Source organism: Pogona vitticeps, chromosome 8 (genome assembly GCF_051106095.1).
Source record: "Pogona vitticeps strain Pit_001003342236 chromosome 8, PviZW2.1, whole genome shotgun sequence".
NCBI lineage: Eukaryota > Metazoa > Chordata > Lepidosauria > Squamata > Agamidae > Pogona > Pogona vitticeps.
The window spans coordinates 29,433,400-29,456,448 of record NC_135790.1 but is presented as its reverse complement, the minus strand read 5'-3'; the positions used below and the strand labels follow the sequence as shown (position 1 = coordinate 29,456,448).

At 54.2% G+C, this 23,049-nt stretch overlaps 3 protein-coding genes across 3 annotated transcripts; all 3 read left to right on the top strand.

Moving 5' to 3' along the window:
• The first annotated feature begins 1,897 nt into the window (after positions 1–1,897).
• Positions 1,898–5,775, top strand: LOC110078986 (uncharacterized). Its single transcript, XM_020793698.3, is given in 5 exon segments — positions 1,898–2,047; positions 2,706–2,803; positions 3,447–3,573; positions 4,474–5,221; positions 5,223–5,775. Coding segments are annotated over 4 exon segments (1,107 nt in total). The 5' UTR covers positions 1,898–2,047; positions 2,706–2,751; the 3' UTR covers positions 5,403–5,775.
• Positions 5,776–7,957: 2,182 nt separating this feature from the next.
• On the top strand, positions 7,958–15,339 carry ZPR1 (ZPR1 zinc finger). Its single transcript, XM_072979371.2, has 14 exons — positions 7,958–8,206; positions 8,758–8,919; positions 9,774–9,864; positions 10,316–10,386; positions 10,718–10,804; positions 10,941–11,063; positions 11,355–11,408; positions 11,617–11,683; positions 12,543–12,613; positions 12,711–12,800; positions 12,882–12,992; positions 13,584–13,670; positions 13,832–13,897; positions 14,693–15,339. The coding sequence occupies exons 1-14, from the start codon at positions 8,024–8,026 to the stop codon at positions 14,825–14,827; spliced, it is 1,398 nt and encodes a 465-aa protein (XP_072835472.2). The 5' UTR covers positions 7,958–8,023; the 3' UTR covers positions 14,828–15,339.
• Positions 15,340–15,700: 361 nt separating this feature from the next.
• On the top strand, positions 15,701–22,817 carry BUD13 (BUD13 spliceosome associated protein). Its single transcript, XM_020793640.3, has 11 exons — positions 15,701–16,365; positions 16,737–16,833; positions 17,122–17,206; positions 17,638–17,695; positions 18,292–18,731; positions 18,838–19,181; positions 19,417–19,528; positions 20,405–20,543; positions 20,958–21,145; positions 21,417–21,498; positions 21,924–22,817. The coding sequence occupies exons 1-11, from the start codon at positions 15,716–15,718 to the stop codon at positions 22,015–22,017; spliced, it is 2,289 nt and encodes a 762-aa protein (XP_020649299.3). The 5' UTR covers positions 15,701–15,715; the 3' UTR covers positions 22,018–22,817.
• Positions 22,818–23,049: the final 232 nt, after the last annotated feature.

Sequence of the window (23,049 nt, the reverse complement as noted above, 5' to 3'; positions counted from 1 at the left end):
GAACATCCTCTGTGAGTCAGGGAGATCCCAGCCAGAAGGGTAGCGAGGGACCAATGTGCCCAGTCAAAAGGCCTCCCCTTGCCCCCTCCGCAACCCCCCGCCCCCCCCCATGCTTCTCCTGATGCTGAAGGAGGAAGGGCGGGACTCCCCTTTGAACCCTCGGACCCGTTGCCCTCGCCGGCTGAGCTCTGCCCTTCCTTCCCTCCTGCGCATCCCATCCACATCACCTTGGACTGTGGACTGCAGATAACCGGGCCAGACAGGAAGGTGGGGGTGAGATGGGGGGGAGCATCCCAGCAAACAGGGGTTGTTTCCAAACCGAGGGAGGAGCCTGGACGCCTGGCCCCTCGGATCCAAGCCCAATCCGCGCATTGGCTGTTTTCACTTTGTGGACAGGGAAAGGCACTCTGCACGTGCTCAGGGACAGAGTCCAGGGTGGTGTTCCTTCAGCTGCCACAGAGCGGATCGCTGGCAGGGACATTGCCCTAAAAGATACCCCTTGATGACGGTGTGGGAAACCCCCTCAGGAGCGCTTTCTGGCTCAGATGACAGTGAGGGGCTTGACACACACCCCCCGCCGCCGGAAGCTCTCCTGGGGGGCTCTCTGTAGAAGACTCTGCCCCCTCCTCTCCCCTTCCCCCAGCCAGCAAACGGCCAAGGAGGGGGGCTGTCCAAGGTCAATTGCCCCAAGGCTTGGCCTCCCAAACGTGTAGCTGGAGCAAAAGGCTGAAGGAAGAGCGGGGTGTGTGTGTGTGTGTGTGTGTGGATGAAAGGGGCTCAGCCTGTCAAGGGAGGCCGGGGGGGGGCTGCCAGGTGCTGGGCTCTGTTATCCAGGGGCTGTTTCCTGTGGATGATGGGCCATGCGGGTGGTGACCCAGGCCCTCCGGCTCCAGGTTCGTTCTTTCTTTCTTTCTTTCTTTCTTTCTTTCTTTCTTTCTCTTTCTTTATTTATTTATTTATTTATTTATTTATTCATTCATTCATTCATTCATTCATTCATTCATTCATTCATTCATTCATTCTATTTGTACCCCTCCTATCTGGTCAATACGACCACCTTTTCCAGTCTCTCGAGCCGCCAGGGCCTGGGCTGAGCCCCTCCGGTGGAGGACCCCTCCTGGAGGAGGCCTGTGCCCCAGCATCTCCTCTTCAGGGTGCCCTCCAGGCCTCGCCCACAACCCTACACTGGCTGCCTCCTGCTGGCCCTCTGGCTGGCTGGCTGCTTTAAGCTCTCCCACCTGGAGAGGAAGCAATCCACCAGGGCTGGGAGGGGGCTGCGCCTGGCTTGGCTACTTCCCAGACAGGAGCAGGATAATGCCAGGTAGTGCCCAAAATGCCAGGGGTGTGTGTTGTGTGTGTGTGTGGGGTCCTGGTCTTGGAGGGTTCATTGGGTTAAACCTGAGGGGGGCGTGGGAGAGGGGAGAGGGCCTGCAGGTTGCGCCACAGTTCCCTGCCTCCCCTTGCCAGCCGGGCAGACCCTGGACTGAGATTAGAGGTGGAAAGTCACTTTGGGGACTACAACTCCCAGTGGCCATCAGGCTCTCGCTGAGACTTGCTGGGCTTTTGCAGAGTCCCAGCCAGATCATGGAAGGTCCCCGTGCAGCTCATGGCCCGTCAAAACCCATCTAAGAGAGTCCTCACAAGGCCGGCTTCCCTCCACCTGGCCCTCTTCCACGGACAGAATTCCAGTTCCTAGTCCTCATGGAGGCTTTCCTATCTCTGCTTTGCCTCCCTGGCAGAGGCTGGAGGGGAGCAGGGGTTGCTTCCTCCTCCTCCCGCCTTCGAGCCGCTGTGAAAGCTCAATCACACACCCAGAAGATAACGAGATGGTCCAGCTATTGCGGCAGCCGGTTGGCTTCCACGTTGGAATCTTGCTAAAGTCCAGGTGAATGCTGAGGATGCGTCACCCACCTGCCTGCCTGCCTGCCTGCCTGCCTGCGTGGAAGCCCTGGTGAGAGAGCGAAGCCTTCCCGCCTTCCCCAGGGGTATAAAGGGGGAGGGATGAAGCCAGCAGGACAGGCAGAGGCCCAGAGGAGACCCAGAGGAGGTGAGTGGGCTGCCAGGAGCTGGGCTTCTTCGTACACACCTGCTCTGCTGCTGGGGGGGGGATGGACAGAGGAGCTGGGCCAGGCGGGGGGAGCAGAGAGTCAGGTCGGGACAGGCTTTGTGCTCAGTGTCTGAAAAAGTCCCTTTGGGGGACTACACTCCCAGAATCCTCAGCCATGCTGCCTGACGGGGCATTTTGGGAGCTGGCAGCACAGAAAGGGATGCCGCGCCCCCAGCCGCCTTCTGCCCAGGGAGGTGACATGGCCTTGGAGAGAACAGACCACTGCCTCTTTGCCCCCTCAGATCTTGCACCCCACCTTAACCCTTGGCTTTGACAGAGCGAAGCCCCTCCGGGACAGTGTGCTTTGGGGGAGGGCTCCTGGTGGGCCTGCAAAAGCCCCCCTCCCTGCCACCACTGCCTGGCTTTTCCTTCGTAGCTCACGATCGGAGGCTAAGTCCCACAAGGGCTTCAAAAAATGCCCACAGATTTGCTCGAAGCCAAAGTCTGCACGTTTGGGTGGTCGGTGGGGGGAACCTGGCGGGGGGGCAGGGGGGAGAGGGAGGCAAGAGAGCAGACAGCTTTGCTTTCAGAAAGGTAAGCCTTGCAACGCAATAGCCCCCCCCCACCCTGCTCTTAAGCAACTTCTCCTCTTTTGTAGGATTGTTCCTTCAGCAACAGGCAGAAAGAAAGCCTCGTGACAGATCATGCCTCAGAAAGCAGTCGCCTTGATCCTTGGCCTCTTGGCTGCCATCGCAGGTAACGGAAAAGCCCGCCTGTGTTTCCCATCTTTCCCTTTTAGCAAAAGAGAGCAGTTAAGAGACAAAGGATAGAAAAAGCTCTACCGCGTCTTCTGAATATCTTGCCAACACAGAGGATCATCAGACAAATTTTTTAATTTTCTTTTTTTGGCCTTCGGTCCAAACGACCGAGCCCTTGCTCTAGGCAGGTCTCATCCAAGGTGGCATTTCACAACGGTTATTTCTTTGTGCTGAAAGGAATATTTACAGCATTGCTAATTTGCTGACAATTTTGTATCTCTCCACAAAGGGTCCCCCTCACCCAAACCCCGAGAGAAGGTCGTGATTTAGCCAGGAAAGTAACGAGGAGGCAGGGCTTTAGAGAGAGGGAGCAAGAAGGGGCTCTCACCGGGATCCCAAAGGGAGGGAGGCCAGCCTGGGCGCTGGGGCTGACAGGTGGGCTCTGCGCTATCATCCAAAGCCTGGCCTCCCACCCTCTTATGCTGATGTTGCATCGGGAGGGTGGGGTGGGGGGGCAGCCCCCCTGCTGACCTCCTTCCCTTGCACCTGGCCAGGGGAAGGTCACAGGTGCTGTGCTGGAGTTTTGGGTTCTGGCGATCAGAGGCCCTGATGTGTTTCTTTATCTCTGCCCACCCACCCAGGGGCCCAGGCGGACGTCACGGCCGACCAGGCGGCTGACGTGGTCTGGAAGTATTTCACCCAGCTGAGCGCCAGCACCAAGGAGTCGGTGGATCAGCTCCAGCAGTCAGAGATCAGAAAGCAGCTCAGGTGAGGTGCCCCTCCTTCCCTAGGCTTGCAGGATGCGTCCCAGAGAGAATGTGGACTCCTGCCATTCCCAGGAGAATTCCCCAGGCAGGATCCTGAGATCGTCAAAGGGAACTTCTCTGAGCGCTGGTGGTGGGTTTTCTCTGAGCACGGCTGGGCTAGATGGGGAAGCCGGTGCTGCCGGCCTTCTTCCTGACAAGTGGCTTGGGCGGCACCAAAGGGGAGGCTGCAGTCAATGGGGGGGGGGGCTAGTGCTTCCCTGGGCTCCATGATTCCCTGACCAGTCCCTGGTTATGTTTTCGGAAACCAAAACTGAGCTTGGAAGTAACTAGTTACACATGACAGTTATTCTGGGGGTAATGAGAATGCAACAAAGTTACATTTCAAAACCAGCTTGACTGGTGTGATGAGTAATATTACTTTTGAAGGGCATTGAAATATGTTTTTATTTGGTGGGCAGAGTGGCATGTGGGGGATGCTGGGTGCTGTAGTCCGAAACACCCATCTGCACACCTCTGAGGGAGCCTGACATACATTTTTATGCCATGGACTCATCAATCGTATATTACAAAAATGCAATACAATAAAATGTTGCAAACGAATGAAACAACAAAGAACTAGAAAAAAGTAGCACTGAGCTACTTTTTTAACAAAGTAAAATGTAACAACTGGCTACTTTGTTGCATTGAGTAAGCAGAGAAACCCTCAGAAAGGACTGGTCACTTCCAGTAGATCCAGTTATGAAAGAGAGACCCAAATCTCACGATGCATAAGCTATAAAGCTACATCCTGAGACTTGGCTCTCTCTTTCATGAATGAGCGAGAGGAAAAAGATGGTACTTCCTCCCAACTTCTGGAAAAGGCACGCACTGACTCCTCTGTGGCTCACTCTCCCGACCACAGCACCCTCTTCCAGGATAACCTCCAGGCCATCAGCACCTACACGGCCGATCTGCAGAGGCAGCTGGTCCCGTTTGCCACCGAACTCCACACCCGGCTGGCCGAAGACTCCAAGAAGCTGAAGGAGCAACTCCGTCAGGAGCTGGAGCAGCTCCGTGCCCGGATCGCCCCTCACGCCGAAGAGGCCCAGCAGCAAATAAGCCAGAGCATCCAGGAACTGCAGGCCAGGCTGGCCCCTTACGCCAAGGAACTGCAAACCCAGGTGAACGGGAATGCTGCAGAGCTGCGCCAGGAGCTGGAGCGGCTCACCCAGAAGATGCAGGCCACGTTGCAGGAGGACGTGGGCAACCTCCAGATCGTTCTGGCCCCTTACGCGGATGAGCTGCAGCAGCAGATCAACCAGCAGATGGAGGACCTCACGGGGAAGCTGGCCCCCTACGCTGGGGAGCTCAAGGCCAAAGCTGACCAGACGGTGGACAGCCTGCGCAAGAGCCTTTTGCCCTTGGCCCAGGACGCGCAGGATCAGCTGAACCACCAGCTGGAGGGGCTCTCCTTCCAAATCCAGAAGAGCGCCGAGGAGCTGCGAGCCAAACTCTCGGAGGGGTCTGAGAACCTGCGGCTGAAGCTGAGCCCCTTGGCCCAGGAGCTGAGGGAGAAGCTGCAGCAGGACCCGGCCAAGCTGCGCGAGTCGGTGGCCCCTTACCTCGAGGGCCTGAGCGGGAAGATGGAGCAGCAGATCCAGGAGTTCCGCCAGGACCATGGAGCCCTACGGAGAGGACTTCAACAAGCTTGTGGTGCAGAAGGTGGAGGAGATGAGGCAGAAGCTGCAGCCCTATGCGGGGGAGGCCCAAGACCACCTGAGCTTCCTGGAGAAGGATGTGAGGGACCGGTTCGCCTCCTTCTTTGATACCCTCAAGAAGATGGGCAACTGAGAGGCAGAAAACCGGAACAGGGACTGGCAGCTAACCTTTCCTCTGCACACCGCTCCTAACATAAAGGAATCTCTCCCTTCTGATGCCCCGTCTCCAGTATTTCATGGGCTGTATGTCTTCCTGGCCTCCCCAGGGCATGAAGAGGATACAAGCCCCCCCCCCCCCACATAGCAAGATCCACGTTGTGGCTGCTCAGCATAAAACTGGGGAGGTGTAGAGTCTCAAATGCCACAGGTGGGAGGGGCGGTGGCGGCATGTATGATGGGACAGCATACTGCCTTTGTCTTTTAATCACTTCTGGACTCACTGTTGTGCACACAACTTGTGCACCAACATTTTGTTGAAATAAAGAGCCATTCAGCAGTGCACAAAAGCGACTCTGTCTCTTTGAAGAGGGAACTGGGGGTGGGTGGGTGCGACCAGGTCTCACTTAGATTAGGAAGTGAGTCTTTGAAGAGGGGAATGGGGTGCCCTTGGCTGAATGGCTGGGATGGGTGAGGGTGCAGAAAGAAAGAAAGAAAGAAAGAAAGAAAGAAAGAAAGAAAGAAAGAAAGAAAGAAAGAAAGAAAGAAAGAAAGAAAGAAAGAAAGAAAGAAAGAAAGAAAGAAAGAAAGAAAGAAAGAAAAGGCTTTCCCCCCAAAGCACTTAGTTACGTGTGCCTTCTCTCCCTCCCTCCCTCCCTTTATTCTTAGTTTTTTACTTTTACAAGTAGACTCAAGGCTACTGGCCCCCTACTTTTATGGGAGCAGCTCCTTGATCACACACTCTTGGCTGAATTGTCATGATGTTGAGGAATGTTCATAAGTGCTCAACCTTATTTAGGGTGGGTGCGGGGCAGGTATCATCAGAGCCGCAATGGAAAGTTTACTCCTGGTGAAAAAAAAACTGGCAAAGAGGTTTCCTGAGGGAAGTGTGCTTTCCTAGGCAGCTTGTGGGCTTGTGCAGAACCAAGGGCCAGGTGAGCTGGGATCTGGTGGTCCTTTGAAAGGGCCCAAAGCACTTCACAAGCATCCATTAAAGTCCATGTTCTCATAACAGACCTGGCTGCCTCTGAACAATGGGGAATTGAATGCCATCCTTCATGGACACGTCCAGGGACCTAGTAAAGCAGCAAGGATGGTTTTAGTGCAGATCTCGCCCCCCCCCCCAGCCCAGCTAGCTTTAGTGCAGCCCCAGGTGATGAGCGGAAAGCACCTCAGGTGGACAAGCCGGTTCAATCAAGAGGAAGAGGAAGGTCACCTAGAGACTGAGCCATCCTTATCCTAAAGGTGGGTGAGACAAACACCAGATAACCAAGAGCCAATCATGCCAAATTAGTTTTCAGATTCTTATGTTGCCTGGTGAGTTTTGCAAGTAGATGTTATTCTCGGTTATAGTTTAGCTTTCCGGGAGGCAGTAGAAGACAGGAGGGCCTGGCGTGCTCTGGTCCATGGGGTCACGAAGAGTCGGACACGACTAAACGACTAAACACACACATAGTTTAGCTTACTGAAGTCTAAAGTCCACCAGTCCTTCTCTTGCCCAAATAATAATGGAAATGAGGAGTTTTACTCTGGGGAGGATGAGCTGGCCACACGGGCGCCATCCCCCTTCCTCCCCCCCCCCAAACTCCAAGATGATCAGATTTCCACCCAAGAAGTCCTTGAGGGGCACAGGAGGAGCCCCCCCCCCCGAAGACCCCCCGCCCTCTAGGGACCAATGGTGGGCACAGGACAGGAGTGATCCCCGAGGGCATCATCGGCTCCGGGGCCATGGCCGAGTGGAGTTGCTCTTGGGTTTCAAGCTGGGCTTTGTTGTTTGGGCTCCCTCCGGCCTCTCTTCCTAGCACAAAACCCAAAGTTTCACAGGAAGCCGCCAGGAGGAGGCCGAGCCCCGAACCCTGTTGGAGGGTTCTGTGCGGGGACCTCCCAGATGTCTTGGAATATATACTTGGGGGGGGGAGGAGGAGGGGGAAATGAGGACTCCCCCAGGACTCGGGGCATGGGCTGCAAAACAGCCGGTCCTGTTGGCGGAGCCGGATCAGTCCGACAGGAGTCACCAAACACAAGAGGTTTGGACTGAGGAAGGGAGCGCGCCGCCAAGGGGTCAAGCAGCACCCCGTGTGTGTGTGTGTGCGTGCGTGCGTCTCTCTCTGCACCAAGGCCTTCGATCCCACCCCCCCCTCCGTGCAGCGCCGGCCGTTCCGCAGGCGCCCCGCTCAGAAAGGGAGGCGACTCGTCCACGGGCTGGCGGGTGTGTGTGTGTGTGTGTGTGTGTGTGTGTGTGTGTGTGGCCAGAAGGATCCGCGTCAGGGGTGCAAGGGCCCTGCTCGGTCCCCTGGTTCCCGGCCTCCTTGCAGCCGAGCAGCGGCTCCTCCACCTATTCCTCCCACCATCATCCTTCTCGGGAGCCGGGCGGACTCTAACCCCCCCCCCCCCCGCCGGGCCGTGGCTGCAAAGCCCCGGGAAGGGCGCCCGTGACGTCACCCGGAGCGGAAGCCGCTGCCCTTCTTCCGGCGCCCAGGCGGGCCACCCGCCCGATAGGCCGGATTAGCGGGGATCGCGCATGCGCGGAGGCCCCCCCCCCCCGCAAGAGTGGTTCCGGGTCAGGTCGGTTGCCGGGGCGGCGAGCGTGGAGCCGGCATGTCGGCCTTCGGGGCGCTGGACCCGGCCCGGGGGGAGCCCCGAGCGGGAGAAGCCTCCGCCTCAGCCTCCGCCAGCGGGGTTCCTCCGGGCCCCGTCCGGCTCTTCCGCCCCATCAGCGCCGACGACGAGGAGCAGCTGCCGGCCGAGATCGAGTCCCTCTGCATGGCCTGCTTCCGCAACGTAAGAGCCCCGTCGGGCCGGGCCTCCCTTCCCGAGGCGCCCGGACCCTCTCCTGCCCTTCCCCCCCCCGGGGAAGGGGAGCGGGAAGGCAGGCAGGCAGGCAGGCAGGGAGACCCATGGGACGGGCAGCCCGGGTGAGGGTGTGTGGCGGGGACCCCCTCGCCCCAAAAAGGTGCCTTAGGGAAGCTCAGCTTGGATCGGGGCCCCCAGGGCCAGGGAGCCCTTTTCCAGAGGTCTCTTAAGCCCCCCCCCTCTCTCGGGTGTGTGTGTGTGTGTGCGCCATGCGGGCGGGCGGGGGTTTCTGTCCCGTGGCGGCGCCTCCTCCTCATCGCCTGCCCTGGTGCCCCCCTCCCCCCCCACAGCCAGGCTGCGGCGAAGGCCTCCCTTGGGGAGACGTGCCTGCGGGAGAAGGCCTCCCTGAGAGCCTTGGTCCTGAAGAGAGGGGAAAGGTGCGTCCCTCCCTCGGGGAGGGGGAAGCTTCAAAAGTTGCTGAGCTCTTGACTTAAGACTGTCCTCTCCCTCCTCCCCCCCCCCCCCCCCACAAAACCTAGGGAGTGACTCGGCTGTTACTGACTAAGATTCCCTTCTTCAAAGAGATCATTGTCAGTTCCTTCACCTGCAACAGCTGCAGTTGGTCAAACTCGGAGATCCAGTCGGCCGGCCGGATTGAGGACCAGGGAGTGTGCTATACGCTGGCGGTGCGGCACAAGCAGGTTGGTGAGGCTGCCTCCTGGCGTCGCTCAGTACAGTGCAGTGGGGTTGCCTGTGAGCCAAAACAGTCAACTTTGAAGGCGGCTGTTGCTGTAGGCTCTGCCCCCACTCCCACTTGAATCTTGCTTTTGAATAAGTTGCTCCAGCTATGCCTCCTTCTTTACACAGCAAAGCTGATGCGGGAGGTGACTGGAGGGGGTGGGGTAGGAGATTTGTTTTACGCATCACATCCCAGCCTAGAGAAATCCAGCTCTGAGGTCCCAAGATAGGCCATCTCTGGGCAGGGCTCAGATTTTGGGACTGGCTTGGGATTGAATGAACATTCATTCACCTCTTTCCCAGGGTTGGTGGTGCAAAACTTAACAGACAGTAACTGAAATCCTGTTGCAGAGCTATGCCTCCGTAACTTGCAGAAACAGGACCAAAAAAAGATGCCACGGTGGAAATCATATCCCTGTGAACGTCCACTGGTGTAGTTTTACGCTGTGTTGAGTACAACAGAATGTTAGTCATTCAGAACTAAATAAATTGAAGAAACACTGCCTCACACCTAAAAGACTGTTCAGATAAGGAGTTGTGTCCCATCTCTGGGGAGCTGGTGCAGAGTTCCGAAATGCTTTTAGGAGTTTGGAGGGAATGCTTTCTCTTTGCCTCTAAGAATAGGCTCTTGACCCAGAGGCAGGGCTTTTCAGTATGCCTCAGCTCTTGGTCCTAAAAATGACAGCTGGTCTTAGAAGGGGAGTTTTTATCAGTTGACTTATTCCTCTTTGAGTTGTACTTCATTCCCTACCTTGTACCAACCTATTAGGATGATCTCTAGGTTGGTATAACTTGTCCTGTAAATCATTCTCTCCAGGATATGAATAGGGAAGTGGTGAAGACTGACTGTGCAACAGCTAGAGTCCCTGAGCTAGACTTTGAAATTCCTGCTTTTTCCCAGAAGGGAGGTGGGTATATATGGTCATTTCCGTATGTCTTGGGGCAGTTGGCAGTGGTCGTGGGACAGTGGTGCCTAGTGGTCTCGCTGCTGTTGAGGGGATCTGTTACAGCAGAGGAACTGTTGTTGCAAGGTGTGAAAAGGATATGTCCATCTGTAGGCTCTGGGTGTATAGGAAATGGGCGAGGGGGTGAGTGGGGTGGCTTTGAAACCCTTGGGCTAATGGATACTGCAATCAGAGGGCCCAAGGACTCTCTGGCCAACCTGGGGATTTTGGACTTTTATCTCTTCCCCTCCCTCCTCTGTCTCTCAGCTCTTCTCTTTCTTTTTCTGGTTGAGCACTGATTGCATTCATTATCTCTAGAAATAACTGCAGTTTTTGTAAGCCAGAATAGAGGCTCCTGAGGAGTAGTCATTGGATGATGGGGTTGATGATGTCTATGTCCTTTTCCTCTCCCCAGTGCTTACTACCCTGGAGGGGTTAATTGACAGAGCCATAGCAGGACTGGAGCAGGACCAGCCAGGCCGCCAGGTAAGCTGCTTGCCAAGGGATCCCTGGCTGTGCTTTCCTCTTTTTTAAAAAACTCCTTAGGATTTTTTGTCTGGTTGGGAAGGAAGGTGCCTGCTTGGTAGGTTTTAGCTGCAGATGGATTTTACACTTCTGAAAAAGGGTTCTTGGCACTTGTTACGAAGACGGTGGAGGAACAGTCTCTCTATAAAACCAGTGCGGAGTTTCTGTCAATTTGAATGCCATCATTTGGGTGGCAAAACTCATTGCAAACTGTTGGAAGGATCTTACGGTGTGGATGCTTCTGTGACCTGAAGAAGCTGGTTCTGACCACTCTGCTTCTTCACGTATACAGGAAAGTGATGCCAACGTGGCAAAAAAGATAGATGAATTCATCTCTAAGCTGAAGCACTTGAAGGAAGTGGAGTCACCTTTTACCTTTGTAAGCATATTCAAAACAAACTGTCCCGGGGGATGGGGCCTAGATGGGTGCCCCCACCCCACCCCACCCAGTTCCCTGCAGAAGCAGGAAGAGGATCTCCTCTTTCTACCTCCGCAACTGCTTTTCTTTCTGGTAGATCCTGGACGACCCGTCAGGTAACAGCTTTGTAGAGAACCCTCGTGCCCCACTGAAAGATGAGGGGCTGGTGGTTACCCACTACAGAAGAACTGCCCAGCAAGCTGCTATGCTAGGAATTGAGGTAACCGGAGTTAGAAGGGGCCTGAATGGGGTGGATTTGTGGAAGGCGCTGATGTTGGCCGCACAGTGAACTGCACTATTGCTAGTTCAAAAAAGCTGGGGCTGTAGCGCACGGCTCAGTCTCTCCAGGGCTTCCTGACCCTGGTGTTGGTACTGGAAGAAACTTGTACCCTTCTACCTTTCTGGAGGCTTCTCTCATTCAGTGGATATCTTTGAGCCATGCCATAGCTGAATCCTTACAAAACAGGTTCCCCCCTGGGAACACACATCCAACTTCTCTGTTCTTTCTCAGCCAGAGGAGCCCTGTGAGACCCTGGTGGATTCGGCTGAGGACCTGAGAAACGAGGTGAGTGACTTGGGGCCTCGCCTGGGGCTTGGGCAATCTTAGGGAGACATTGGCTATCAGGAGGAGGGATTATTGGCTGGTTTGTACTCTCTGGAGAGCTCTGCCTCTCTCTCCCCCCCCCCCCCGACAGCAGAGGTGTTAGTGTCCTTAGGAAAGGCATGGTGACCTCTAGAGGAATATCTGACTGATCCCTCTCTTTCTGTTCCAGGTATTGCAGTTCAACACAAACTGTCCAGAGTGTAATGCTCCTGCCAGCACCAATATGAAGCTGGTGCGTATCCTTTACATCTGTGAAAATGGGACATGTTGCATTCTACTCCTGCTCTGCACAGAGGAGGTGGAGGACAAACGTATTGCTCTGGGTGAGAGAGCACGATTTGGCCATAGAACTGGCCTGTCTCTGTTTTTGAGGGAGGTGAGTCAACAGTGGTTTCTGGATGCCAGATTGGCACCGAAGAGGGTCCGTCTTTGATTCTGATAGCACAGACACCTGTTGCAGCCGTCTCTGGTAAAAATGGCCCCGTGGGGCATCGGGCTGTGTAAGCAAGCTGCTTTGAGTCTGGGCGTGTAAAGAAAAGGAAGCTCTGTAGGACATCTCAAGGCTTAGCTGCAGGCTCAGGATTCTTTCCTCACTCTGAACGTGTCTGTGTTACGAACAGGCAGCTGTCTCCACAGTCTTCTGTAGGACAAGGTTACTGGTTCTGACCGTGCTACCAGAAGATAATTCAGGAAAAAAGACAAAGTCCAAAGCCGCTTCCTGACTCCGCATCCCAATAAGCACTTCAAAGACCAGCCTGTGTTTACAGAAAGGCAATCACTTTAGTGGCTAGCAGGATATCGATGTAATCAACAGCCTCAGAGTACACAACTGGGTGTTGTTAATGCTGTTGTCACTTTGGAGTCTCCTTTTCTGTGCCTGTCTTCTTCTTCCCTGAATCTGCATCCCTATGGCTCCCTGTTTCTCCCCGTGTATATGAGGAATTGGACTGTAATCCCCAGAAGCTCACACTAGAATAACTTCATTTTTTTAAAAAATTGTTTGTTTAGTTATGTTCTTGTTATATATGCTAAAACATGGCTACCTTGTCCAAAAACTGAGCTGAAATGTAGGTTTCCTTGATGGATACCTCTCAGAGATTCCCCATTTCAAGGAAGTCATCATCATGGCTACAAACTGCGATGCCTGTGGGCACAGGACAAACGAGGTGAGGCTCCCCCCCCGGGGAAGGGGCTCAGGTTCACTCCGACTTTGCAGTCCGGCACCTTGACGCTTGTTTGCCGGCCCGTCTTTCCTGCCTGCAGGTTAAGTCCGGAGGGGCCATTGAGCCGTTGGGGACCAGGATAACTCTTCAAGTGACAGACTCCTCAGACTTGACAAGAGATCTATTGAAGGTAAGGCCCCTTTCCCCTTATTTGTCTTGCAAGTCCAGCCTTTCGCCCTTCAGGTACTAAATGAAATGTCATCCTCCATAGTCGGAAACCTGCAGAGTGGAGATTCCAGAGCTGGAATTTGAGCTTGGAATGGGGGCGCTGGGCGGGAAATTTACCACGCTAGAAGGCTTGCTGAAGGACATCCGTGACCTCGTGAGTTCTGTTTAAAAAAGAAAGTATCCCCCACCCCACAGCCTACGGGGGGGGGGGGGGGGAAGCCAGCCGCTACAAAGGGAGTGTAAAGCAGTGGGTCAAGAGCCATTTAAAAACGAGATGTGGAAGCGGGAAGTAATCTAAGCACAACAGTGGGAGTTGGGATCTTTCATTTAGCTCATTGTCTGCCCTTCAGCTGCTGCTCTTTCCCAGGCCTGGTGGGTTTTGGCAGAAAGCCCTGTTTCAGGGGAAGACTGAGAATGTGGAGCTGATCTCTTGAAGGAGAAGCAGCAGGATGAAAAAGCAGACTCTGTGCTGGGGAATTCTGGGAGTTGTAGTCCAAAGTCACCGATCTGCATGCCTATAATGGTGACCCCTTGGAGACTGGAAGGTGTGGGTTAGGGCAGTGGTCCCCAACCTTGGGCCTCCAGATGTTCTTGGACTACAACTCCCAGAAGCCTTTATCATCACCTCTGCTGGCCAGGATTTCTGGGAGTTTAAGTCCAGGAACATCTGGAGGCCCAAGGTTGGGAACCACTGGATTAGGGTGCCCATGGCCAGTGTCTCCTTGCTGAGTCATCTTTTCCACAGGTGGAGAAGAATCCCTTTAACCTGGGGGACAGTTCCCTCCCTGACAGAGCGGAAAAACTCAGTGCGTTTGGCAGGAAGCTACAGCAGGTGAGCCCCTAACTGATTTCTAGTGACTGTACCTCAGGATGGGACACACCTGGGGGGGAGTGGATATTGTGGGGGGGGGGGCTGGAGGTCCAATGCTGCTCCTCAATGTAGGCTGTTTCTCTGCTGAGTGGAGTTTCTGACTGGTTTGTTTTTTCTCCTAGATCATGGATGGGAAGCTGCAGGTGCACGTTACTTTAGATGACCCTGCAGGGAACAGTTACCTTCAGGTAACGTGGAACAGGAGTAAACTGAAGAATGTGTGGCAATTGCATTTTTGCATGAGCTTGGTTTCCCCAAGGCAGGAGCAAAAAGATTCCCTTGAGAAAAGAGAAGTTCAAGAAGGAAACCAGCAGGAGAAAGATCCCACTGGCCTTCTGGTTCCAAGCAGCTGTGGCTGGGCTGGGGAAATGGAGACGTTGTTTAGGATAGGAAGAGACCTTTAAGTGCCTGAAGAAGGAATGAGTCCTTCGGGGTGGGTGGGTGGGTTGTGCGCAGGCATAAACAGAACATGGATGCAGAAACACGGGGGGTTGAATACCGGCGACACCTTTTGTTGGGTGGGGGTGTCCAGAAAGGGGACCAGTCAAGTGCCTGACTTGGGCTTGGAAGGACCAAGTGGCCCAGCACTCACTCGCCCAGGGTGGGACACTGTGGAGAGGGGGGGTTCCAGCTGAAACCCTGTTCAGCCGTGAAGCTTCCTGTTGCAGCGTATGTTCTCGACTGGTCTTAGAGGTGTGGGGAGAAACGCTTGACCAAGGTCCTGCAGCTCCTAGGTTGATCACCTGTGCTGCCTTAGTGTGGGTCTAGGCTCAAAGACCCTGAGTTCACCTGAGAGGATGCCAGCTGGTGCCCCCGTCCTTGCCTCAACCACTTTGTCCCCTCTTACACTGGATGGAGGCAAACGCCCGTGAGTGGCCATGGCTTTTCCTCCCCCTTGGGTGACGGCCCCACAGCGTATAGGCAAAAGGGTGATTTTTGCTGCCCCCCCTCCGGTGCCTGACCCTGTCTCCTGACCCCTGCAGAACCTGTACGCGCCTGAGGAGGACCCCGCAATGAAGGTGGAGCGCTATGAGCGTCTCTTTGAGCAGAACGAAGAGCTGGGCCTCAACGACATGAAAACGGAGGGCTATGAGGCAGACGGCTCCCCTCTCCGGTAGCAGAGCTGGGCAGAGGCTCCGCCAGCGTGGCCAACAGCCTACAGAAAGGACTGGCTTTGCTGAGGCTTGTGGCAAAGATTCTGTCTTGGGAAGGAGCCGCTCCAGACCCTCAGGGTTGAATGTGAACCCCAGCAGGCCGCCTGCGGTGCCTTTCCGCTGAAGCTGAAGCTTTGCGTACTTGGAGACTTGCGTTTATATCTGTGGGGAGGGTGGGAATTAGGGGTTATGTGTATCCATTCTGCACAAATAGCCTAAGCGTGCCCTCTCCCTTTCAGGTTGGTCTTCCTGGTGTGTATTATTTTAACATGATTCTTGTTTAATTAGAGTTTGTTGCCTCTGTGGTTATGGGTTGGGTGCCTCCCACTGCCTGACGAGGGGACACTGGCATTTCTGCTCAGGAGTGCAAGGGTTGGGAGCCTTTTCCTCTCTTTCCTTCCTCTTTTTCCGCAAGTGTTTGTCTTTTCCTTCTGTTTATTCTGGAGCAATAAAGAAATATCAGTGTATTCTAATAATTCAAAGGTCAGTGCCTGGTAGGAGAGAGAGAAAAACTACTGATTTTTCTGAGCCGCAAAGACTCTGCAGTGGTGAGAAACCGCCAGAGGGCATGCCTGGTGTGCAGGAGGAGGGGGTCTGCCACTGGCCAGTTTCAGTTGGCTGTTGAGGCTACAAGGAGGTGCTTTTGACCCTTGGCGTCTTCCCAGTTTGCCACCTCCATTGTTAGGAGTGGTGGGTCTGGAAGGGTTCTGGTCTCTAGCCTGGGCCAATGGGAGACCTGCTTGGCTGTGTCTGCCTGGAGGCCCTCAGGGGCCAGTGGGAAGGTCAGGAAGACAGTATGGGTGGTTACATTTGCATCCCGCTTCCTGCAAAAAAAGGTGCTCAAGCGAGCGGATGTCAGGAACCCTTGCTCTCGGTGCTGTCGCTAAAGGAGCACAGAGCAAAGGGCCCTCATCCTCGTTGCTGGGTGTGGGTCATGCTCTCCTGGGCAGCCTGGTGAGAGGGCTTGCACCTGGGGGGCTGGAGCAACAGGGGCCGGAGCAGGTCCTTGGCTCATCCTCAGCCCCTCGCCGCTGGGCCAGGCTCAAGGACCTTAATGACGCTTTAAGGAAGAACACGAAAGAACAGGCATCGCGGGGGGTCTGCAACCCCAGTCAGTGCCCAGCAGCCACGGGCGATAGGACTTGGAGTCCCAAACCTTCCCCCCCGCCCCGGTTTGTCAAGGGGCGGGTGAGTTTCCTGGCGCGAATGGGGTGCCGCAAGGGGGCGATCGCGCCCTCTCCAAGACGGGGGCGTTCCTCTGTCTCTGTGGTCGCGGTCCTTCCGGGCTCTCTGACGTCTACTTCCGCTTCCGGGCTCCGGGGGAAGATGGCGGCGGCAGCAGCTTCGGCTCCGGCTCCGTCGTCGGGTCTCTCGAAGGCCGAGTACCTCCGGCGGCGCTACCTGGAGGCCGGCGGGGCCGAGGCGGGGAAGAAGCGGCGCAAGAAGAAGCCGACGGCGCGGCAGCCTGGGAGCCACGCGGGGAAGGAGCTGCCCGTGGGCCGGTGAGGAGGAGGAGGAGGAGGAGGAGGAAGGCCGGGGAGTGCCCTCGTTACCCCGGTTCTAGCCCCGGCTGTCGTTCCTCAAGAGAAAGCCCCTTTGAACGCGCGCAGGGGGCTCGGCGGCTCCTCGTGTGAGGGGAGCGTTTGTGAGGCGGTCTCTTGGCCGACCTCAGCCTCCAGCCCTGAAAGGGCCTGAGCCGCGGTTTCCCTCCTACGGCCCTCTCTTAGGGGCAAGATCCTAGGAAGGAGGGGCTCTTGCCGGGTTTTTTTGCTCCAGAGAAGTTTAGGTTTTCTTCCTCTTCAGCTCTTACTGTGCTTGGGAGCCATTCTGATGGATCCCCCACATTGCTTTCCCCTCCCCCTTTCCCTCCCAGGATGCGCATTGTGGATGATGATGACACAAGCTGGAAAAACACTCTGGTTGAGCAAGAGAAGGATGATGACGAGGGGGATGATGGAGACTTACCGGTGGTGAGTATTTGAGTGCTGAGAATTGGGCAGTTTAATGTGCCAGGCAATGGCCGCTACAGCTGTACTTGGTGCTCTTGGGCCTTGTATTTGTCAGGTGAGTTCATTGTGGGTCATTGTGATTCACATTGTGCTCTCGTGGGAGGTGGGCATTTCAGAATATAGCGTAGTTCATGTGCGCGAGTGGGTCAAGTGAAAGCTATATAATGGCTTGGATTTATTTTTTTGGTATTGTAGTTTGTCAGGAAATTTGAGCTTCCCTTGATTGCCTGTCCTACCTCTTCTTTTCAGGTGGCAGAATTTATTGACGAGCGGCCAGAAGAAGTTAAGCTGATGGAAGCGTTCCGAACCAGTAACAAGTGGAAACTGTTGGGAGGTTAGCTTTATGCGGTACTTCTAAAGGCATGGAAATGATAAACCATGATGTGAAGAGAGTGACAGAAATAAATAACAAGGCTTTCCTGTTTTTGGTCTTTAACTTATGTGGAGGTTGGCAAGTAACTGCACGCCCATGTACAGTTTGGCTGATATGGGCTATTAGGTTTTTATTCGTGCCTTTGGTAGGATAGGCAGTTCGTTGGAAGTGGGGTTCCAAGAGAATGCTGTGGTGATCTACAGAAGGCCTGAAGGCCTTAATTTAAGCCACCCCAGTCTTTTGTCTGATTTGGGAGTGTGAGAATGCATGTGGAATTCATGCCTAGATTAGTTTTCTAGACTCCTTCTTTCTCTTTGTAAAGGAAAAGTAATTGCACAGCAAAAGAAATACAATTAGTTTCCAAATGCAGCTTTTTTGGTTTTCTTTTCTAGGTCAGAATGAAGACTCATGGGGTTCTGACGTTCCTGTCCTTATGAAATCAACAGATAGGTGAGGAGTGTAGTCTGCTTTCTCTGGATCTGTGTACTTACTGCATTTTACAAACAGATTTCTGTGGTGTGATAGGCAAAACTCTGTCAAGATCATTTTAACTTTTGCTGATGGGTGTCCTTTACCTTCCTGTTTCAACAATTGTATAAAATTGGCTTTGGATGGAAAGAGGAACAGTAGTGCTAGCTTTTGTTATGTGCTGGTTGTGAAATTGCTAACATTTGGAGACAAAATGAGTTGCAGCCTTACCAAAAACAGGTAGGAAAGTTCCAGCATAATTGTTTACACGGCTAGAAGCTTGTGCGTCATGATAGCATATAAGAACAATTGAGAGCTGAAATGTTAGTCGTTGCATGATTTGGACAAGATTGAACACACGGTGAACCCTTGGCATGGCATCTGCTCATGCTGTGTATTGGGGGACAGTGCTTCTGGTAACAGATGACATTACATGCCAGCACCAGGAACCCGGGCAAACACTTGGCCCTTTCTTCTTTGATCAGGAGAGAGACTTGGTGCTTGCTTCTGCTGTCTATACTGAGTTTTATTTTTATTTATTTATATACAGTATATATCTTTGTAACTTTGCTTTTCAGTTCAGAAGACTCAAAGCAAAACAAGCAAAAGCATTTGCTAGATCGGTCTCCACCCAGGAGGGGCCGACACGACTCTCCTGATCAGTCTCCACCCAGGAGGGGCCGGCACGACTCCTCCGATCAGTCTCCACCCAGGAGGGGCCGGCATGACTCCACCAATCAGTCTCCACCCAGGAGAGTCCGCCATAACTCATCTGATCAGTCTCCCCCCAGGAGGGGCCATGGTGACTTACTCGATTTGTCTCCCAGAAGACATCGTTCTGTATCTAGTAAAAACAATGGCAGAACTTCGAGCAGAGGTGAACAAGAACGCTTGTCAGGTGAACACTCAGCTTCTCAGAAGCGCCAAAAGGCTGGTGATTCTTCTTTACCCCCCTGGAAGAAAGCACGTGGTGCTGAGGCCGATGCTTTGCTGTCTCAGAAGCAGGCTTCGTCTAGAAGTGAGTAGAGTTGTGGAAAGTTGTTTGGGTTGTGGATCACCACGAGTCTGTGATGAAACCCTGCTCAGCTTCTCACGTGTTCTGATATTTGTCTTGCTTTTTGCAGTCTCTCCGGCCAAAAAGGAGCCCCATCCAAGAAAGCGTCATAGACATGATTCAGGGTCCAGTTCTGGTTCTACTTCGCGGCGGCAGCGGCGGAGTGTCAGAGCTTCCTCAGGCTCAGATCTCTCCCCCCCACGTTCCGTTCACAAGACGGGCTCGCATCTCCAAAATCCCTCTTCAGATCTTTCTCCGCCCAGAAGGAATCGGCCCAAGTCTCCGGATTCTGATTTATCTCCTCCGCGGAGGGGCCAGGAAGGCAATAAGAAGTTGCCCGAGTCCAGGAGCCCCCTTGACTCCTCTCCGCCTCATCGGGCCAGGGATGCCAAAGGAAGGGGTGACAGTCAGCAGGTGAGGGCTTTGCTTTGGGCATCGAAAGGGAGACGGCCTGAAGGTAAGAAGGCCTTGCTCCAGCCAGGAGCGCCAGAGAATTTGGAATTTGGGAATTTTTCATCAGTTTTTTTTCCCACTAGCCTGAAAGAAGTGTGGTTTGATCTGGTCCCTTTGATTAATTTCTGCGAGAAGATGCCGGTCACTACCTTCTGTTTGTACAGGTTACAGCTTTTGTACTGCTTTTCGCTTGCAGGGCTCTCAGATGCTCTCAGGAGGCAAAGCTGGCTTGGTGTCGGCAGAATTGTTGAGGAAGGAACAGCAGGAGCTCAAAAGGCAGGGTGGCGGCAGCAGCAAGCACTTGGAAGGTGAGTCCGTCCGGGCCCATCTGTCCAGGGGAGGGCAGGCGGAGGGCTGAGAGGGTAGTTTTACTCATGGTCTCCTAAGGAAACCAACCAATCTGTGGTGCGGGCAAGGCTTCAATCCAGCTCTCCCAAGGCACAGTCTTCTAAGCTGTGCTGGTTTCTGTCCTCAGAAGCCCCAGGAGCATGTTGGTGAAGCGGGGCTGAAAATGGTTTCTGAAGGGAGAGGCGGGCTGAAGCAATACTTTAGACCAGTGGTCTCCAACCTTGGGCCTCCAGGTTTCAACTCCCGGAAATCCTGGCCAGCAGAGGTGGTGGTGAAGGCTTCTGGGGGTTGAAGTCCAAGAACATCTGGAGGCCCAAGGTTGGGGACCACTGCTTTAGACAGGCCTTTCTGCAGGATCTGGTAATGACCAGCCTGATGGTTCCGGAAGTGCTTTCCTTCCATCTGCTGCTCCCACAGGGGGTTCCTCCAACATAGGAAACAGAGGGAGGCCAGGGAAAATGTTGTTGTGGGCTGGTTTGCGGTTGCTCAGCCTTCACACAGCCCATGAACCAACTAGGGGCCAGGTCTAAAGAACATACACAGAAACATTTCGGTAGTTGACTTAGGCAACTCCCATGAGGAGTGATTCTGGACTGTGGGCAGGCAAACCTTAGTTCAGCACGAGTCCGGAAGTAAGCTTTTGTAGCGCAGAAAGATACATGTCCTGCCAGTTTTAAAAATTAGTTCAGTTTGTGCTTTTCTCTTCTCTGGAAGTACCCAAATCCTTTTGCACAAAAGAGTGCATGGATGTTCTGAACCCAAGAGGGAGTGCCCTGGTCGGGCGATCGTGGGAGTGTTGTGATGTGTCTGACTTGGATTCCCGACTTCTCTTGCAGCTGAATCACGGCGCGCAGAAACCATTTTCAGGGATAAGTCAGGCCGCAAGAGGGATCTGAAGCAGGAGCGGCTGGAACAGCAGAAGAAAGCCAAAGAGAAGTCCGAGCGAGATGAGCAGTATGCCAAGTGGGGGAAGGGGTGAGTGACCTCATGCCAGGAAAGCCATCTGCAAAGTCCCTTTTTTTTCTGTAGGAAGGTGAGGAAGGAGAGTCAGTTGGTCCAGCGCAGACTGACTGACGACGCCTCCTGGCTCTGTCTTTCCCAGCATCTTCTGTGTGACCCTTTCTGGCTGGGGCGGATGGGTGGGGACCAATGGTTTTCCCCTTGGCTGTTCTGCCTGCAGAGTGCTTCTCTGTCCTTGGATACAGACATCGCTTACCCCAGAGAGAAGAACTCATTGGCTGGGGGGGGGGGCGGGGGGAGGTAAGACTGCCTCCATGTTGAGAGGTGGGGTGGTAGATAAGCAGCCGGCCCACTTTGCTCTGCTCCACATCACTCCCTGGGTGTCCAGCAGCCGCTCTCTGTTCCTCTTCTGTACGGTGTCTCTTTCAGGCTGGCCCAGAGCCGGCAGCAGCAGCAGAACGTGGAGGATGCCGTGAAAGAAATGCAGAAGCCCCTGGCTCGGTACATTGACGATCAGGACCTGGACAAGATGCTGCGCGAGCAGGAACGCGAAGGGGACCCCATGGCTGATTTCATCAGGAAGAAAAAGGCATCCAAGGAGAGGAAAGATACCAAAGGTCAGGGGTCCCTGGTCGCCAGGTCTTGCTGGGGGAAAGCAGGAGGGAGGAGCAGAGCTGGAGTCAGTGGGGAAGGGGCTGGCCATCTCGTGGGTCTGCATGTGGATCCGCCCGTGGTCTTTCCCTTCGGTTCTGCAAGCTCCTTAGGGGTCCCGAGCGGAGTCACATCCTGCCCGTGGTGCTGTGTATATCGAGGCGACAGTAGCATAATTCTGGCTTATTGATGGAAAAATAATGAGGCTGTTTGCTTCTTTCCTTCTGTCTCTACCAGAAAAGCCACGATATAACGGACCAGCACCCCCGCTCAATCGGTTTAACATCTGGCCTGGATATCGCTGGGATGGAGTTGACAGGTGGGTCCTATTTCAAGGAACCGGATGAGGGATGCAGACGGTATTCCCCACGTGCAGCTCTGACCCAAGGCTGAGGAGACTGGTTAAAAAAGGGGAGGGAAACCTTCCTTTGTGAAAGGGCTGGAAACTGTTCTGCCTCTTCCAAGAACTCTGGCCTTCCTAATTCAGAAAACGAGAGGGGGACAGAGCCCCTGTGATATCTCCAGCCATCTCGGAAGTTCTGTCAGGGGTGTTGGGAGACACACACACCCCAGGAGCGGCTGCTGCCACCATCTCTTGTCTGTCCTGTGCTTTCTGGACTTGAACCCTGGGGCCTGGGAAGGTGAGGCTTGTGCTGTGGAGACCCTCCAGTGCCTCCAGGAGGTATGTACCTTGTTTCTCAGAGTTCCTTATGGGCCCCCTTCCCATTGGCCTTCTTTCTACAGGTCCAACGGGTTTGAGCAGAAGCGCTTTGCCAGAATTGCAAGCAAGAAGGCGGTGCAGGAGTTGGCCTACAAGTGGAGTGTGGAGGACATGTGATGGCGGTTCGGCGGGCCTGAGATAGCAGGGAGCTTCCACACGGTGATAAGGCTGCTGCTGAGGGTTTTCTCTGGCCCTGTACCCAGTGACGGGGTTCATCGCCCAGGTTCCAAAGGAAGGGCACAGAAGCAGCTGTCCGTGTCTGGCCAGACAGAAGGAGAGTCTCTTGCGAGGGCAGGACGGCATCGGCCAGGGCGGGGAAACCTGGATGGAAGCTGATGGAGGTCCAGCACAGCTGAAAGAAGCAGCCCGTCCTCTTCAGCCGTGCCCCAAACCAGAGGAGCGCTTCGGATGGAGTCCTTTACCTGAAAACCTTCCTTTGGTGCCACAGGATGGGAGGCTTGGACTGCCCTGTTTGGCACCTCTTAAAGGATGTTGTGGTTGGCAATGAGAGTTTGCGGTGCCAGGAAGGACGGATGGCACATCCTGGACCTTTTCCCTCTTGCTCCTGTGGAGGGTGTGGGTTGAGGGTGGGCAGGGGGTCAGCTTGCATTTCCACAGCCTTTCTCTGAAAGGGGGCGGTGGCGCCCGGCCACCACTTTCTCTGTTTATACGTTTTGCCAGTGACCAAACGGAAAGTTACCAGACAGAGTTTAAAAATCTTGCGTTTCTCCCAGAAACCCCTGTCTTCTTTGAAGCGCTTTGATGGGAACTCTCATCCAGTACGGAGGAGCCAAATGCAAAGACTTTTTAATGAAAAGCAGTAGCTTTTGCAGAGCGGGGAGGGCTTTCTTACTTCCTTTGTAATTTGGATATCGGTCATAACACTTTGTAATGAACATGCTCCTTTTTTTATTGAATGTTAGACTCTAGGTGTCTTTTTCTTACGGCTACACCCGAGCATGAGCAGAGGCTCCTCTACCCTCCCATAATACCCAAAATGTTCACTTCAGAGAAAGCAGAATTCCTGCAGAGAATTTCCTTCTGGGCAAGAGAGAGTCTGCCGTATGCATTAAGCCCCCTCCTCACTTCCAGCAAGAGTTGAAGGCCTTGAGGAGGAGGGCTTTTCTATCACCGTTTCTATACGAGGTG